At 41.0% G+C, this 17,494-nt stretch overlaps 2 protein-coding genes across 51 annotated transcripts in view; one reads left to right on the plus strand and one right to left on the minus strand.

Moving 5' to 3' along the window:
• Positions 1 to 4,692, minus strand: part of LOC139385018 (CUGBP Elav-like family member 1) — a 43,935-nt gene extending 39,243 nt beyond the window's left edge. For 29 of the 50 annotated variants that reach the window (XM_071130011.1, XM_071130004.1, XM_071130000.1 and 26 more), the window contains exons 1-2: positions 4,527 to 4,692; positions 2,982 to 3,026 (exon numbers count right to left, since the gene is read on the minus strand). The gene's annotated coding sequence lies outside the window, so the exon portion shown is untranslated. The remainder of the gene's footprint in view (positions 1 to 2,981; positions 3,027 to 4,526) is intronic. The other 21 variants (XM_071130044.1, XM_071130033.1, XM_071130025.1 and 18 more) reach the window with 4 other exon arrangements.
• Positions 4,693 to 10,148: 5,456 nt separating this feature from the next.
• LOC139384823 (NADH dehydrogenase [ubiquinone] iron-sulfur protein 3, mitochondrial-like) lies at positions 10,149 to 15,928 on the plus strand. The gene is made up of 7 exons (XM_071129718.1): positions 10,149 to 10,341; positions 13,197 to 13,253; positions 13,495 to 13,592; positions 14,021 to 14,170; positions 14,385 to 14,510; positions 15,311 to 15,430; positions 15,755 to 15,928. The coding sequence occupies exons 1-7, from the start codon at positions 10,287 to 10,289 to the stop codon at positions 15,914 to 15,916; spliced, it is 768 nt and encodes a 255-aa protein (XP_070985819.1). The 5' UTR covers positions 10,149 to 10,286; the 3' UTR covers positions 15,917 to 15,928.
• The last annotated feature ends 1,566 nt before the right edge of the window (positions 15,929 to 17,494 follow it).

The raw sequence follows: 17,494 nt of genomic DNA on the forward strand, positions 1-17,494 counted from the left end.
GGCATAAAAATGGGGTTGCATACTTATTGAATCAAGACATTTCAGTTTTAATTCATTTGTAAAGATTTCAAAAAACATAATCCCACTTTGAAATTATGGGGTATTGTGTGTAGGCCAGTGACATGACTAATTAATCAATTTTAAATTCAGGCTGTAACAAAATATGGAAAAAGGGGTGTGAATACTTTCTGAAGGCACTGTATTTTCTCTGACTGACAAAATATTAAGTATTTTCTTGTATTTTTGCATTCCTCTTCTGCCATAATACGAGGGGGAGTCTGTCATACCTATGTGAAAATTCAGCTAACAGCAGTCATCTACCCTCAGTCGGCTGTTAAATTACTCCATTCAATTCCATAACACCTTTGTGTCTCTTTCAAACTGGCATCTAAAAGCCTGTTGACAAATCATGATGCAAAAGGAAATACAGCACTCAGAGGCCAAATCCAAGGCCTCATTCACAACCATTTCTTGCAACGACACTGTAGGCTATTGTTAAAGTTCATAACATTATCATCATTACCATTATAAATGTGGACACCACAGTTACAGGAACAAAGGATTTATAAAAACAATATAAGCACAAGTGTGTAAAATCCATATTAGTGTGACACATATGGAAACTGTCCAACGTCATCTATGTTGCTGGCTAATTGCCTCCCAAATAACTGGCACAACAACACCTCTGCAATTTGTCACCACAAGACCTCATGGCAACAAAAAAAAGTTTACTGATTAAATCAACAATCAGTTCAGCTGTTTAACTTAAGTGATAGTGCTAACTGTATAAAAATATATAAAAAATTAAAGTGCATTCAAGTACGTGTCCTGCGGACAATTATTTTTTGTGGTTTGTATCCCAGCCTTATGGTGCAACATAATGCAGGTACGTTAACAATAAGGCTGGGATACAAACTACCCCCCAAAAATTGGCTGCAGAACACACTTTTTACTTGCTTTGTCTTTTTTTGTGGGGGTACGTATGATATTCATATATATTTACACAGTTTATACCACAGGCTGCCACGCTAAAGCAAAACAATTAAAAAGTATGAATACAGAGAAATCATATTGATAACATGATTTTGCAATAATAAAGTTGGTTTATAAAGAAAGGAAAAACCCCTTCCCACCCAGCAACAGGTTGGTTTGCAGTCCCCCCCACCCGTATCTCTATCTACCAACGCCCACCACCCCTTAACCCGTTTTGCACATTGTAACTTTCAATCGAACAGTAACTCAATGCCCGTCTGCCTGCTTTATATAGCAAGCACGGCCATGTGACTCATTGTCTGTAGGAGCGAACCTAATAAACTGGCCACAATGTATATTTTGTTTGTATGTATGTGTTGGGCTTTAGCTGAGATGATTCTTAACAGAGTCAAGTATTTGTCCAGGCCTCAATTGTACCCTTCATTCTCACCGCCAATAATTCTAATGTTATAACTTCTAACAGTATCCACTGGCGATTTGAGAGTGGGCTATTTGCCATCGAAGAGCCAACATCTTTTTTTGCGACAGTGCTGCCTGCCAACAATAATTGTCTCTGAAAGAAATTGAAGGAGCTGTCATTGTTAAGTAACATGGAAGATGCAACGCATTTCATATTTACATTCATGCACTTCCTCCCAGAAGCTTAACTGCATGGCACTCCTACATCATATGAAGGAATGTGTTACTGGATTTAGGGGACACAGTGAACAGTTGGGAGTTAGGGCCAATTACATAAGTTTTCCTTGGTGTTAAATACAGTCTGAACAAACTTTAAAATGTATACAATTGATGGTTCGGATTTCAGGACGCCAAGGTCATATTTCTCCATATTCTGTTCCAGTTAAAGGGTTCAGATTCACTTAGATCTGTGGACCATACTTTTTTAATGGCTAGCTCAGAATATGATGGTACGGATTCCACATTTGGACCATTGGGGGGATGCAAAGCATTATTGTGAAATAATGGAGTATGGGCATGCCATTTTTATTCCCAGGTACAAGCACTTGAATGCACTCATGACTCAATTATATGAGCACCAAAATTACAATCTGAAGTGCCTTGTGAAAGCTGAACAAAGTAAGATCGTATTTTAAAGCTTAGCAAAACAATTTGGCAATAGAATACGTTTTCAAATGATTCCCACATGACCCAGATTGGGATTTATAAAAGAAAGTTTTTGGAATCTGTAAAGAATATTAATTGTGTGATGGGTGTTCCAAACAAAAAACTACAAGTGTGCATGTTTCAGTACCTCAATCGTAAAGCTAGGAGGGCCAAAAAAAAAAAAAAGTGCCTTATAGACAAAGGATCTTTCCTTGAGTCATAAAAGTGCATTGAAATTACTTATGAACAGTTTAGTAAGGTGTGTGGCCACTTGGAGACACCAGTTAGACCTCTCACTCAATCCCTTAATACATGTTTTTTCTTGTTGCACCTACCAACATTTTAATGAATATATTCAGCAACAAATGAAGAATATTCAGAGTATTTTCAGATTTCATTATTGGCAAATGCTGTGAAAAGTATAGTAAATGTAAAATGCACATAAAATCAAAAGTGTAATGTTTGGATTCAGTCGTGTGTCAGATGAACTGTTGTGTCCTCACCTTTGGTTTGATAATGTCCCCATGATCTCCAAAGTTCTCTCATGTATTTGCTTTTTATATTTATTCTGTTAGAAACATTACAATTTGGCCATAAGAAGGCTACGATGGGTAATCATGTTTAGAACCGCTTGTGCCTTTTCTGCCCATATGATGAAAATGAATCTCTGGCCATGACTTAAATAGCCTACTTGCCTTGCGTCAAGGCATTGAAATAGTCATATTGTTTCAGTGACCCAATAGGCTAGTACTAGAACTCTCTGAAAACCATTTTAAGCCAGCTGAGACCATTACTTAAAATATCTTTATGAGGATTTAGTCTGCCTCTTAAGTAGTAGATGACAGAGAGAAGATTGGCTGAGAATGACTAGCCTGATGACTTACCCTGGGTTTGCTTGTCACGTAGGTAATGGTTCTTCCCCCTTTATCCTGTTAACAAATAGACATATAATGACCAAAACTGTGTGACTGACAAAACAGCCATTGATTCTCACTTTTGGCATTTTAAGCAATAAGACAAGAGTCAGAGCTGATTATTTGCCTCAGATCTAAACCTGCTGACATAAATAGTCAAGTTCTCCAGTTTGGAGGACTCCATGGCCCCATGACAACTCAACTGCATTGAATAACTAACACAAGCCAGCTTCAACTTGTCATGCATACCGCCACCACCCCCATCCAGTGCAGCACATTACCAGTGCTGTATGTCACATTGCAATGCACCAGACAGTGACATGAAGACTGAATTATTTGTATGCAATCTATTTCTGTAAATGGCAATACTTCAAACATGACTTATTGTATATTGTATGCATAATGAAAATGTAATGTGAGGTTATGACCACTGGTCTGTTTGACCAAACTCCATCTCATAAAATGAGTCATTTCTACAAACGAACTTGTAGAGAACCAGTTATCAGCCATTATACATTCTTTAGACACATAACATCTGCGATAGATAGACACATTTTTATGTATGAAAACGCTAGATTTGAAAACAGGGAACATTGTACTTGGACACCGCGTACTGTAGGCGTGTGACTCACGAGTGCACTACAGAGAGAATCATCGAAGTCACACTTATGAAGACACCAGTCAGAATAATTTGTTTTGGGTTGTCGTGGTATCTAACAATAATAATTACTATACATTGGAAACTTACATAGTTGCTCTGAAGAACACAAGCCTCAAACACTGTTTTTGAACTGCCACTGTTGCAACTGAGAACAGACGTTCGAGAGAAGTAGACTGACCTCACCCCTCATTTAGCTAACGTTACTAGCTATTCTAGTAATTGATGCAAGGGTTGTACAAATTTGAAATGTTCAACACTTACTTCAGAATATCGTCTCGATTCAACATTTAGAAATTATTTGTGAAACGGGTAGCCAGTCTATTTATTAAGCCATTTTTGTTCTAACGTTAGGCGAGCAGAAATAAATATATGCTTTGCTTGTTTACTTCAAGTGCATTGAGCATCAAATCCAATATATTACCAGATTTGGTAGCTAACAGTAGCTTTTCTGTGAAACAGCAAGTGCTGTAGTGTGTGAGGCTAACTTAACGTTAGCTGTTTAGAACCAGGCTCGGTGGTACTAGTAACGTTAGCTTGTTGATAAGCACACTGACATGCTATTTCAGTATTCTGTTAGCTAAATGCAAACATTATCAAAAGAAGAACCATGCGTGTTTGGAAAGTATTCGCTAGCAGTTGGTATTTATTGTTGGGTAAGAATGGTTCCATTTAGCAAATAGATAGCTAGCTTTCTGGAAAGCAGTTTAATGACGCATGTTGTTTGTGACCCTCTTTGCTAAGCCAGCTGACAGATCCATAAACAAGCCAAATGTGCGCCGCTATCTGGCATTGGATAACACATTTTATAGCTAGATAAACTATCTGGCAAATAATTTTACTTCAACCCTACTTACCTGTGTGATGTCTTAAATTTAAATGCGACTACCTATGTGTTCAGCCAACACAGTGTGGTATCTGTATTTGCTAAGTGTATGTTTGGTGGCTTATTATTTCGATTATTTTCTTCACCAGCTCACTTTTAGACTTGTACTTCTAGCTTGCAAAATGGCGGTCTTTCCTGCATTTACCATCAGACTCTCTGAAACAGGGGATTGGGGGTGTGACCGTTGATTATGTTTTTTTTAATTGAAGTGAATGTTGGACCAGACAACGTTAGCAAAATATTTGTTGTAAGCTTTTTATAAATGTGCGTTATATTTAACAACTTTCCTTGCGTTTTCGAGTCGCCTTTAGACCCATTGTGACATTTAGAATAACAAGTGTCCCCTCTGTCACAACATGGTACGTTCTAGATTCTTTCTCATGGGAGGATGTAATGCAATCATTCTGTTATTTTATAGCTCAATGGTCAGCTGCAAAAATGTTGCGTTGCCGTTCAACTTATGTTGATCAATTTGTTTTTATGTAAGTTGCCTCTTCTCCAGGTGTATGGGGAAAACAACATGTTGAGCAGCATTTGAAACTAATTCTGAGAAGTCGGTTGTACAACACTGTCTGCATCTGAAGCAATTACACAGATGTTCATATTTCTCAGCTGACAAGTTCGCAGGTTTTGACAGCTGGCTGATCCTGCCCCAGTATAAGCTTTTAAAGATGTTGATGATGGGTATGCCATGTCTCCTCTCCAAGGCTCTGGAAGCTCAGATGCATACTAGACAGCTCTGCAAGCGTTATAATGTCAAAATACGTTCGTTACTCACAAAATAAAAATGTACACGCAATCGAAAGAGTTCCTATTCACTCACATCCCAAGGATTCCAGATAGCACTAACTACTGCTATGCGCAAGTCGGAAGTCTTCGACAGCTCAATATATTGGAGGAGCCGAAGAGTGTTTTTTCCCCGTTGCTTGTAAAATATTTGTGTATCCTTTTTTGGAAGTACATACCGGGGGTCACGGGAGTAAATTAAGCTAGTTGCTCAGCGAAACCCCAAATTTGTTAAATACCGAACGTATTTTTACATAACTTGCAGAGCTGTCTAATGAGTTTGAATAGGAGCTTCGTGTTAGAGGAGACACTCGTCGCTGACATCTCTAAACCACAGATACAGGGCAAAATTAGCCTGTTAGGTTGAATAGTACCTCTGGAATAACACGTTTTCCTACCAGTCATTTAGATTTTATTGGTTTGGGCTATGCATCTATCTCGGATTTGGAATTTGCTTCAACATTGGTGCTGACTACGCTGTAAGTGTGAACATGTCTGGCGCGTTAGAAAGGATAACGTTACTTACTGTTTTAAATGATTTATTAACCAACTTATTTACAATGACGGCCTAACCCGGACGAGGCTGGGCCAGTTGTTCGCTGCCCAATGGGACTTCCAATCACGGCCAGATGTGATACAGCCTGGATTCGAACCAGGGACCGTAGTGACGCCTCTTGCACTGATGCGTGCCTTAGACCGCTGTGCCACTCGGGTACCATGTAGACCCAAAGCATAAAGAGAAGCCCTGCCTTTCAAATAAATGACTAAGGAAGCAGTGATGCCATTTTAGCAATTTTGTTGCTAGATTTAGCAACTTTTCAGGCAACTTTTTTTTCAAACAGTACCTAGCAACAAATTTAGCTTTTAAAAATGTATTTGGAACTTTTAGCAACTTTTGAAAAGTGACTCGAACGCTAAAATGCACGCATTTTCCCTCTAAATGACAAAAAACAAAATATTTGTCACACTCAGTCACAACACACGTGCCTGGCTGCAAATGTGCATTGTGAGTGATGTCAGCAGCAGGCCAGCAGAAATTTCAGTAAATTGCAAATCATTGTTGGCTGACTGAAGCAGCAGTAGTACGGGTTCGACGAGCCAAACCCAAGCCGAACAGAACTTACAACATCAATCAACATGTCTCAATCAAAATTGTACAGAAAATAATGGGAGTATGTACCTGAACAAATGTAAAATCACATTTTTTTTTGCCGAGTTGGCCAGTCAATTTGAGTAACGTTATTGTGTATTCTACGTAATGACGCAGTTTTTCCACGCAATGACATCACAACGCAATTTAGCAACTTTTAGCAACAAATCATCCTACCGCTAGCAATTTACCCTGAAAATTAGTCGTCAACACTGTAAGGAAGTAAATGGCTGATTAATTTTGGTTATGTGAACTCCAGTCTAGTCTACTACATTTAGCTGGCATGCACTCGCTACTGATTTTCTAATGGAGAAACATAAATTGACATCAAAATTATTTTCTACTTCCAGCTGGTGCAGATGTAACGGTGTATTTCAGTTGTTCAATTCCCGCATAAAATGGGTATTATTCCACCTCCTGGTTGATTATTGTGTTTACGTTGTCTAATACACTTTGTAATAAAGGTATGGGATTATGGGTGGTACATAGCTCTATGGAGAGTTGCTGTGGGTGAGTTGAAAGGTACCGGGAGAGAAATTACATCGTTACATCATAAAATCCACCTTTACATCAGCAATGTATGTTATTAGTAACAAATGTTGGTGTGGCGTGTGTTAGGGTTGGGTCGATTCGAATATGGTAGCGGGTTTAAAATGCATTAATCATAAATCTTTACACGTGAAATAAACCACTCTTTATGTCATTTGCCGAATCTTAGTTTGCCATGTGGGTTTTTTGCTAACAGTTAGCTAAAGTTCCCTCTTTGAAGTTGGTAGCTAACTTGAAAATGCATATTCTTTAGGAGTGCTATTTGTATCCCGTCGACTACTCATCATGCAGCCATACTGTTTGTGTACCATGAGTGGAGGGAATTTATGACAAATGTATAAAGAATGTTTTGTAAATTTATGAGCACCAGCTAGCAGCGTTTTTGCCTGGTTTTGTTAGTTTACGAAAATATGGTACATTCTAGGTGTATTGTATTTCTTCGCCACAAGAGTGTGACGTTGAGTGATTTTTCGGGTTCATTAGATATATGTTGAATGCTTAAATGGATGATAGTTTGTTCTGATGTGAATATGAGATTACGCATGGAAACAATATATTTTTATTATATTGAATTGGGAATTAGGGATTGTTGAATCCACTATATGATAATGACTTTGATAGACATTTCCATTGTTATTTTGTTTGTATATTGTACAGCAGATCTATGGAGAATTGCTGTGGGAGTGCTATTTATATCCAGTTGACTACTCATCATTCATCCATACTGTGTGTGTCTCATGATTGCAGCTTGGAAATAAATGAACGGTCCATTACTCCTTCCTGTGTTGACTCACTAACTGGGACCAAGAAGGCCACACAGACAGAAAATGTCAGGGGGGTGATAACCATGAATGAGGAATATGAAACAAAATACTTCTGCAACTCAGCTAAATCATCAGGTGTGCTGATGATTTATTTCCTATGAAAATCTAATGACCCTCTTGGAGAGAGATGTGGACTCATTTCAGTTCTGCTCTATAATCTACCTACTCAGCTGCTAATCATCAGGATTTTGGTTAACTGATTCAGGTGGGATAGAGCAGAGTTCGAACTAAAGCCTGTCTAGGTGGGTTGGCTATCTGTACAGTAGCTTAATTGCCACATAAATACAGAACCTCTGATTTAAAACGGGAGCTTCGTGGTGCTCTTGTACACAAGGTCAGGGACATGTCTGGTATGTTCATGTGGGCAAGAAACATGGCTTGTGAGTTTTATCATAGGAAATGTGAAGTTGTATTAGAAACAGCTTTGTTTGTTTTGAAACAGGAGTGGAAAGCCGAGGGGGTGGAGCAGCTGCGACTCAGCACAGTGGACCTAACCGGGGTGCCCAGTCTCGAAAACCGGGCCTCCAGTGTAAGGCTGGACGCTGTCGCAGTGCTACACTAGCTGCTGCATACATCGTACAGGTGAGTCGGTGGCTTTGGCCAGAAAACGACAGTCTTTGCTTTCCATAGATTGCCACTGCTGGCTATCCTTGATCATCACTAGTACTGAATTAGTTGTCTACCTAACTTGTACATCAATTTGTTGGTCTGTTTACAGATACACTGCTGGGGTCCAGAGGAAGCGTGTCAGATGTTGGCCCCTATCCGACCACATGTAATAATTTGTTCTACACAGCTAGAGACGCTTCGGCGGTACCATCAGCAAGTCTGTGGCGGGGGGTTCCATTTAAGATTGTTGAGAGGCTGCCAGCGTACTTTATTGCACTCCATCAGAAACTGTCAAATTAGCCATATTCTTCTTGAAGAGTTTTTTGACCTTGAGCTTATTCTTTATTACAGTGTTTTGTTACTCAACTGGATCAAGTGCATTGTATAATTCAAATGTTTTATCACAGCTCATCATAACATGGGGTATAATAAAATGCAATCCCCATCAAAGTACTGACAGGTGGGTGAGGGGGTGGGGTGTGTGTGTATTTAAAACATGTTTCTGCATTTAAAAAAATCTTCCTTAACATAGAAATTGTAATCAAATTTCCTATTAAGCACATTTTTGTTACAAATTTCACTGATTGTTTGTGTGTATGTATATATTGGAAAATAATGACTTATTATTATAAAAGTATAGCTATTGATACTTCATCTATGGAAACATAACCGGCTTGAACATGTCGCCTAATTGTCTGGAAAGCCGATGTTGAAATGAGCGTTTGACTCAGGATAGTTTTCTCTCACAACCAGAATGTTGAATAAAATAACATGTTATTGTACTTAAGCAGGTGTTTGTGCAGTTGGTCCTTTTGGCAGGAGGAATGTGATACCATATCCACAGGAAAGTATATAGTTATGCTGAACAAAAATATAAACACAACATGTAAAGTGTCGGTCCCATTTTTCATGAGCTGAAATTAAAGATCACAGAAATGTTCCATATACACAGCTTATTTCTCTAGAATTGTGTGCACAAATTTGTTTTCATCCTTGTTAGTGAGCATTTCTCCTTTGCCAAATATATATAAGATCATTCTTCCACCTGACAGTTGTGGCATATGAAGAAACTGACTAAACAGTGTGTGATCATTACACAGGTGCACCTTATGCTGGGGACAAAGAACACTTTAAAATGTGCAGTTTTGTCACAACACAATGCCACAGATGTCTCAAGTTGAGGGAGTATGCAATTGGCATGCTGACTCCAGGAATGCCCAACAGTTGTGGCAAGAGAATTTTATGTTAATTTCTCTACCATAAACCACCCCCATTTTAGAGAATTCGGCAGTACCCGCTACTGGCCTCACAACAGCAGACCACGTGTAACCACGCCAGCCCTGGATATCAGTCTCTTAACATTCCACAAGGAGTTGAATGTACCTGAACAGAGACCGACAACCAGGCTAGTATATATTTTGGATACAAATTAGTATAGCAACAGATAGCTCTTGATGAGATCTATCCCATGTGAAATTACCTGTCCGAAATTTGCATTAAAAGTAAATGGTAAAACAAAGACCATCAACCGTTGATTCTACCGCATCACTTCATCTCTAAATGTCGGTAATGCAAAAACTTTTAACAAAGATTTATATAACTAAACCAAGATAGACCACAGCCTGTCGTTTACAACGCGAACAAATGAGTCATAGTGGGCAGAAAAAGCAATGATGGCAGAGCCCAGCGAGATCCTATCGGCGTGAACTAGCACTCATCTGCATATTTCCGCCAGGGAACACCTACTCTAAAATGCGGATGTGCAATAAAAAAAAAAACAGAAGAAGAAAATTGAATACGTCATTGAAAAAACATGGCGGCATCGTTAGTGCGTTTTGTTCGCGGAGGTTTTAGCAGGACTTTGAATCGTAAGTACATTTCGAGTGTTAACTGTGCACTAACATGCTGTCATAATGTTTAGGTCATCTGCGTGATAGCGTTGTTATTAAGATCGCGCTATCTGTAGTCGACCGATTCTCACTTGACCTTCCATCAAATTGGCTAGCAGGTCAGTGGTTATGTTCCAGGTCGGCATTTTAGTTGTCACACTGCGCATCTAGAAGCTTGCTAACGCAAGTCAGATTTTGGTTATCTGCTAAGTACGATTGAAACAGACGACGTCTGGAACGCACATTGTAATGTCAGTTATAATCTGACACTAACAGGCATGTATGCCTTTTATACGCTATATATACACAAAGGTATGTGGACACCCCTTCAAAGTTGTGGATTCGGCAATTTCGGCCAGACCCTTTGCTGACAGGTGTATGAAATCGAGCACATAGCCATGAAATCTCCATAGACAAACATTGGCAGTAGAATGGCCATACTGAAGAGCTCAGTGATTTAACGTGGCACCATTGTCAGTTCTTCAAATGTCTGCCCTGCTAGAGCTGACAGTCAGTGCTGTTATTGTGAAGTGGAAACGTCTAGGAGCAACAACGGCTCAGCCGGGAAGTAGCAGGCCACACAAGCTCACAGAACTGGACCACCGAGTGTTTTGGTGCGTAAAAATCGTCTGTCCTCGGTTGCAACGCTCACTACCGAGTTCTAAACTGCCACTGGAGGCAATGTCAGCACAATAACTGTTCGTCGGGAGCTTCATGAAATGGGTTTTCCATGGTCGAGCAGCCACACACAAGCCTAACGTCACAATGTGCAACGCCAAGTGTTGGCTGAAGTGGTGTAAAGTTCACTGCCATTGGACTCTGGAGCTGTGGAAACATGTTTTCGGGAGTGATGAATCACATTTTACCATCTGGCAGTCTAACAGATGAATCTGGGTTTAGCGGATGCAAGGAGAACACTACCTCCCCGAATGAATAGTGCCAACTGTAAAGTTTGGTGGAGGAGGAATAATGGTCTGGAACTGTTCTTCTTGGTTCGGGCTTGGACCCTTTGTTCCAGTGAAGGGAAATCTTAATGCTACAGCATACTATGACATTCTAGATGATTCGGTGCTTCCAACTTTGTGGCAACAGATTGGGGAAGGCCCTTTCCTATTTCAGGATGACAATGCCCCTGTGCACAAAGTGAGGTCTATACAGAAATAGTTTGTCGAGATTGGTGTGCAAGAACTTGACTGGCCTGCACAGAGCCCTGACCTCAACCCCATTGAACACCTTTGGGATGAATTGGAACGCCGACTGCGAGCCATGCCTAATCGCCCAACATCAGTGCCCGACCTCACTAATGCTCTTGTGGCTGAATGGCCTTGAGATAGAAGCTGTTTTTCAGTCTCTCGGTCCCAGCTTTGATGCACCTGTACTGACCTCGCCTTCTGGATGATAGCGGGGTGAACAGGCAGTGGCTCGGGTGGTTGATGTCCTTGATGATCTTTATGGCCTTCCTGTAACATCGGGTGGTGTAGGTGTCCTGGAGGGCAGGTAGTTTGCCCCCGGTGATGCGTTGTGCAGACCTCACTACCCTCTGGAGAGCCTTACGGTTGTGGGCGGAGCAGTTGCCGTACCAGGCGGTGATACAGCCCGCCAGGATGCTCTCGATTGTGCATCTGTAGAAGTTTGTGAGTGCTTTTGGTGACAAACCAAATTTCTTCAGCCTCCTGAGGTTGAAGAGGCGCTGCTGCGCCTTCTTCACGATGCTGTCTGTGTGAGTGGACCAATTCAGTTTGTCTGTGATGTGTATGCCAAGGAACTTAACTTGCTACCCTCTCCACTACTGTTCCATCGATGTGGATAGGAGGGTGTTCCCTCTGCTGTTTCCTGAAGTCCACAATCATCTCCTTAGTTTTGTTGACGTTGAGTGTGAGGTTATTTTCCTGACACCACACTCCGAGGGCCCTCACCTCCTCCCTGTAGGCCGTCTCGTCGTTGTTGGTAATCAAGCCTACCACTGTTGTGTCGTCCGCAAACTTGATGATTGAGTTGGAGGCGTGCGTGGCCACGCAGTCGTGGGTGAACAGGGAGTACAGGAGAGGGCTCAGAACGCACCCTTGTGGGGCCCCAGTGTTGAGGATCAGCGGGGTGGAGATGTTGTTGCCTACCCTCACCACCTGGGGGCGGCCCGTCAGGAAGTCCAGTACCCAGTTGCACAGGGCGGGGTCGAGACCCAGGGTCTCGAGCTTGATGACGAGCTTGAAGGGTACTATGGTGTTGAAGGTAGTCGATGAACAGCATTCTCACATAGGTATTCCTCTTGTCCAGATGGGTTAGGGCAGTGTGCAGTGTGGTTAAGATTGCATCGTCTGTGGACCTATTTGGGCGGTAAGCAAATTGGAGTGGGTCTAGGGTGTCGGGTAGGGTGGAGGTGATATGGTCCTTGACTAGTCTCTCAAAGCACTTCATGATGACGGAAGTGAGTGCTACGGGGCGGTAGTCGTTTAGCTCAGTTACCTTAGCTTTCTTGGGAACAGGAACAATGGTGGCCCTCTTGAAGCATGTGGGAACAGCAGACTGGTATAATGCCTTCCCAGAAGAGTGGAGGCTTTTATAGCAGCAAAGGGGGGACCAACTCCATATTAATGCCCATGATTTTGGAACGAGGTGTTCGACGAGCAGGTGTCCACATACTTTTGGTCATGCCATTAGCTAGCTATATCCTTGTTATGTAGCCATAACTGAGTCAAGTAACGTAAAAGTGTTAGTCACTTAGCCGCTAGTTAGCGAGCAGTCAACTAGCTCAAAGGAGAGGACCATGCTGGTAATCCAACCTGTTTTAACATTAGCTAGCCATATGTAATGTTATTTTATGTAATATGTTACAGTTGCCAATCAAAGCCCATGTCTCTTGCAAGCGAGATCCGAGGCTACTGAAACAAAACGTGAGTATACCAGTGTCTAATAGAATTCACCCAGGCCGTGGCATTTGTCTTTATGGTGTACATTGCAGATAATCATCATCAGTATGTTGAACCCGCAAAGTCCTAGTCCACCCCCAATGTAGTATAACTATCTAACCATTTAGTTTGATCTTTGCGACACTGAATACAATAGATGATTGAGTGCAACAATAAATGTATTGCCTCTTCCTTTATTTGAATCTATGTGCCCATCTCTATGTAGCCACTGTCAGACCCAAGGATGCGGTCACCCATAACCAACTTGCAGCTTTTGGAGAATATGTGGCTGAAATGCTTCCTAAGTATGTGCAGCAAGTCCAGGTAAGATAATGTAATTGCAGCAACTGTAATGAACACGGTCTCTAAGACGAAGACATCCACACAATCATACAATGTTGAGCAACCATCAAGGGAAACTATACTGTAAATCCTAAATGCATACGGTGCGTCTAAAACATAGGGAACATAAACATAAGGTTACAAAGGAGCACTTGGGAATTAAGCTGGTATCAAATCCTAGATGCCATTGTGCCCTTGAGCAAGGCACTTAACCCCCCACAACAACAGGTCCCCGGGCACTCAGTGTGGCAGCCCCCCCCCCCGCACCTCTCCAAATATTTTGGAGGTGTATAATTGACCACTAAAGTTATCTTAATTTACCTTCTTAGAAAGCTTGATATTTTGTATAGCTAATTGAATGTCATTTTGAAGCCATATGAACGTCACAAGGATGCATGTTATATCTTCAGGTGACGTGTTACAATGAGTTGGAGGTGATGATCCATCCTGACGGGGTCATCCCTGTGTTGACCTTTCTGAGAGACCACAGCAACGCTCAGTTCCGTAACATGATTGACCTTACCGCAGTGGACATACCCACCCGCCAGAATCGCTTTGAGGTACTATTCCATCCATACCCCCAGCCTATTATTCCAATAGTATACCTCTCTCTTCACGACAGTCCTATTTTTGCAGTTATAAACATGTGTTCTGACACAAACATATCCATAGCTGACATAAGTAAGAATTTAACCAGGTTGTTTAGACAAACTCTGATCTAATTCAGTTTATTTACAATTTTTGTAAAATTCTGTTTTCTTTGATGGTGAATAGATTGTGTACAACCTGCTCTCCCTGCGCTACAACTCCCGGATCCGTTTGAAGACCTACACCGACGAGCTCACCCCAGTAGACTCCTCTGTGTCTGTCCACAACGCAGCCAACTGGTACGAGAGGGAGGTAAGTCTTGACAGCTACATCGTAAGAATGCTTTGCTTGAAGGGTTCAAAGATTTTTTGTGTTGGCAGCTCAGGATGTATATTTTGCCTGCCAAAGGCAAATGCTCATGAAAGGATAGGTTTTTAAAACTAGCAGTAATTTACCAAAGTTACTGGAATCTTCGGTAATTAACAGGTAATCTATTGTAACTTTTGTCAGTTATACTCTAATAAAAAAAAAATTCATATAGTATGCCTTTTTTATCTGTTCATATTCTCCATGAGTTTTTAGTGGAGGCCATATGGTTCAAGAGAAAATATCTAATTATTGAAAAAGAGCATCTAATCAACAATGGCATTATTTCAATTAACTCTGCAACTTTTTCAACAATTGACATTTTTCACAACTGCCAGCAGTTTGGCGCCAATATATTTATAACAAATACATATTGACATAGTAAAATAAGTGTGTGGGGGGGAAATATAATGGATATTTCATACTGAAACCCATATATTAAACAACAATGATATTCACTAAGTTGATGGTTTATATTTAGGATAATGTTTTACAGCTTTGTCATTCAATTTTCTATTTTAACATATACCATGTAAAATAATCAAAACATAAGGCCACACAGAGGGCCAGATATAACTACAGACACCTGGATTATCTGAAGTACCCAAAAAGGCCACTAGATGTCATTAAAAACAACTTGAATGTTACCAAAATTCTGGTAGTTTACTGGGAAACTTAGAAAGTTGTCATAAATATACCCTCCCTTTCCAACACTATGAAAGGATATGTTTTGTGCTTGTCATTAGGTGTGGGACATGTATGGAGTTTTCTTCGCCAACCACCCTGACCTGAGGCGTATTCTGACAGATTATGGGTTTGAGGGGCATCCATTTAGGAAGGACTTCCCACTGTCTGGATTTGTGGAGGTAAGGTCAGATGTGAATGCTGAGAAATGTCCCATGTAGTTTACATATATTAAAGGCCGAGTTATAACCTAATCCTATCCTAAGATCAATACATGTGACTTCACATTACCACTGGAGGTTGGTGGCACCTTAATTGGGGAGGACGGGCTCGTTGTAATGGCTGAATGAGTAGAATGGTATGAAATGAATCAAACATATGGTTTCCATGTGTTTGATGCCATTTCCATTTGCTCTGTTCCAGCCATTATTATGAGCTGTCCTCCCATCATCAACCTCCACTGGTATCTACCATATTATTCATTCTGTCCATCTGGTACATCTCAGGTGCGTTATGATGATGAGGTGAAGCGTGTGGTGGCAGAGCCTGTGGAGCTCTCACAGGAGTTTCGGAAGTTTGACTTGAACAGCCCGTGGGAGGTGTTCCCAGCCCACCGTGAGGACAAGGCACCTGAGCTGCCAGCTGGGGATAAGCCAGCTGACAAGTAACCATCTACCCCAGAGATAAAATGCCCACACCTATATATATATATAATGACTGTACTGTTGATGGACCCATGTCCCGCTTGAGCCCACTAAAGTATTTATGTAAATAAAAACAAAAGGTAAACATTTTATTTGTTTGTCTTTATTTATTCATTAGTTGGATGTGCTGTGTAGAGATTACATTTTGACTGTATGTTTAAACTCTAATAGACTGTAGCACTAATAGAAACAGACCTTACCTGCCATACCATAGCAGACCAAAAGAGGGCACTGTGTGCATGTTAAAGCAGTTTGAATATTGTTGAGGTTTAATGTCTCACGAGTCGATTAGCATCATGTTGATATAAGCTCTCCCTATGGGCATGTTCAAGTTCACTGACATGGATGTGCCTTCTACCAATAAGAATACAGAAAAATATACATTCACTTTATTTATTCTGCTTCACATGTTCCAAAGCATCCATTGTATAAGAAGTATTTTAAACATCTCACGGAGCCAACAAGAAGCAGACGACTAACACATGGGTTGAATGTACCCAGGGCAAAATTTTATGCAGTTCACAATCATTCCTTTGCAAGGACAAAGATATAAGCACAGGTCACCAACGTACCACATACAATAGTTATTTACAACAACAAAAAGTTATGAATAGAATTAGTCTCATTACAAAGAATATCTTCAAAGCTGTTAGATGATTATTCTCCATGACAGCATGCATGAAATTATTAGTCAAAATATTCTCCAAGACTCCATTCCCAATATCATAATGCCTGTTATCTCTCTGGAAATTGATCTCACTGAGATCTAAGAAATAATATTTTTTTGTGGGTTCCTTACGCTCTCAAAAGTTGTCATGCTAGTGTATTTTTTATTTTTTTATTTTACCCATTTTTCTCCACAATTTCATGATATCCAATTGTTTAGTAGCTACTATCTTGTCTCATCGCTACAACTCCCGTACGGGCTCGGGGGAGACGAAGGTTGAAAGTCATGCGTCCTCCTATACACAACCCAACCAAGCCGCACTGCTTCTTAACACAGCGCGCATCCAACCCGGAAGCCAGCCACACCAATGTGTCGGAGGAAACACTGTGCACCTGGCAACCTTGGCTAGCGCACACTGCGCCCGGTCCGCCACAGGAGTCGCTGGTGCGCGATGAGACAAGGACATCCCTACTGGCCAAGCCCTCCCTAACCCGGAGGGCGCTAGGCCAATTGTGCGTCGCCCCACGGACCTCCCGGTCGCGGCTGGTTACGACAGAGCCTGGGCGCGAACCCAGAGTCTCTGATGGCTTGCTAGTGGTTAAATATAATTAAAGCTGTTATACAAATTTGGCCCACTCGATGACTATTTCCTATTGCAGTCCATGCACATAATGATTGAAAATAGAGCTACAAAGCAAATGCTAAACTACAATTTTCCCATAGAAATTGAAAAATTATACATCCTTTTCATATTTTTAAATTCGCTGTATTGAAAAAGTCATTCCACCCTCAGGGTACAAAAGTTGCCACGATTAGTGACACTTGGGCATTAGGGAGTCAAGAGTGTGACGAAGGATGTGCTCCAAAAGTAGGTT

This window comes from Oncorhynchus clarkii, chromosome 26 (genome assembly GCF_045791955.1).
Source record: "Oncorhynchus clarkii lewisi isolate Uvic-CL-2024 chromosome 26, UVic_Ocla_1.0, whole genome shotgun sequence".
In the NCBI taxonomy this organism is placed as follows: Eukaryota; Metazoa; Chordata; class Actinopteri; order Salmoniformes; family Salmonidae; genus Oncorhynchus; species Oncorhynchus clarkii.

Excerpts from the sequence above, each read along its gene's own strand:
- LOC139384823 (XM_071129718.1), top strand. The coding sequence starts at position 10,287 with ATGGCGGCATCGTTAGTGCGTTTTGTTCGCGGAGGTTTTAGCAGGACT. Across the intron at positions 14,511-15,310 it reads CCAACTGGTACGAGAGGGAG|GTGTGGGACATGTATGGAGT; the intron begins GTAAGTCTTGAC and ends GCTTGTCATTAG. Across the intron at positions 15,431-15,754 it reads CACTGTCTGGATTTGTGGAG|GTGCGTTATGATGATGAGGT; the intron begins GTAAGGTCAGAT and ends GGTACATCTCAG.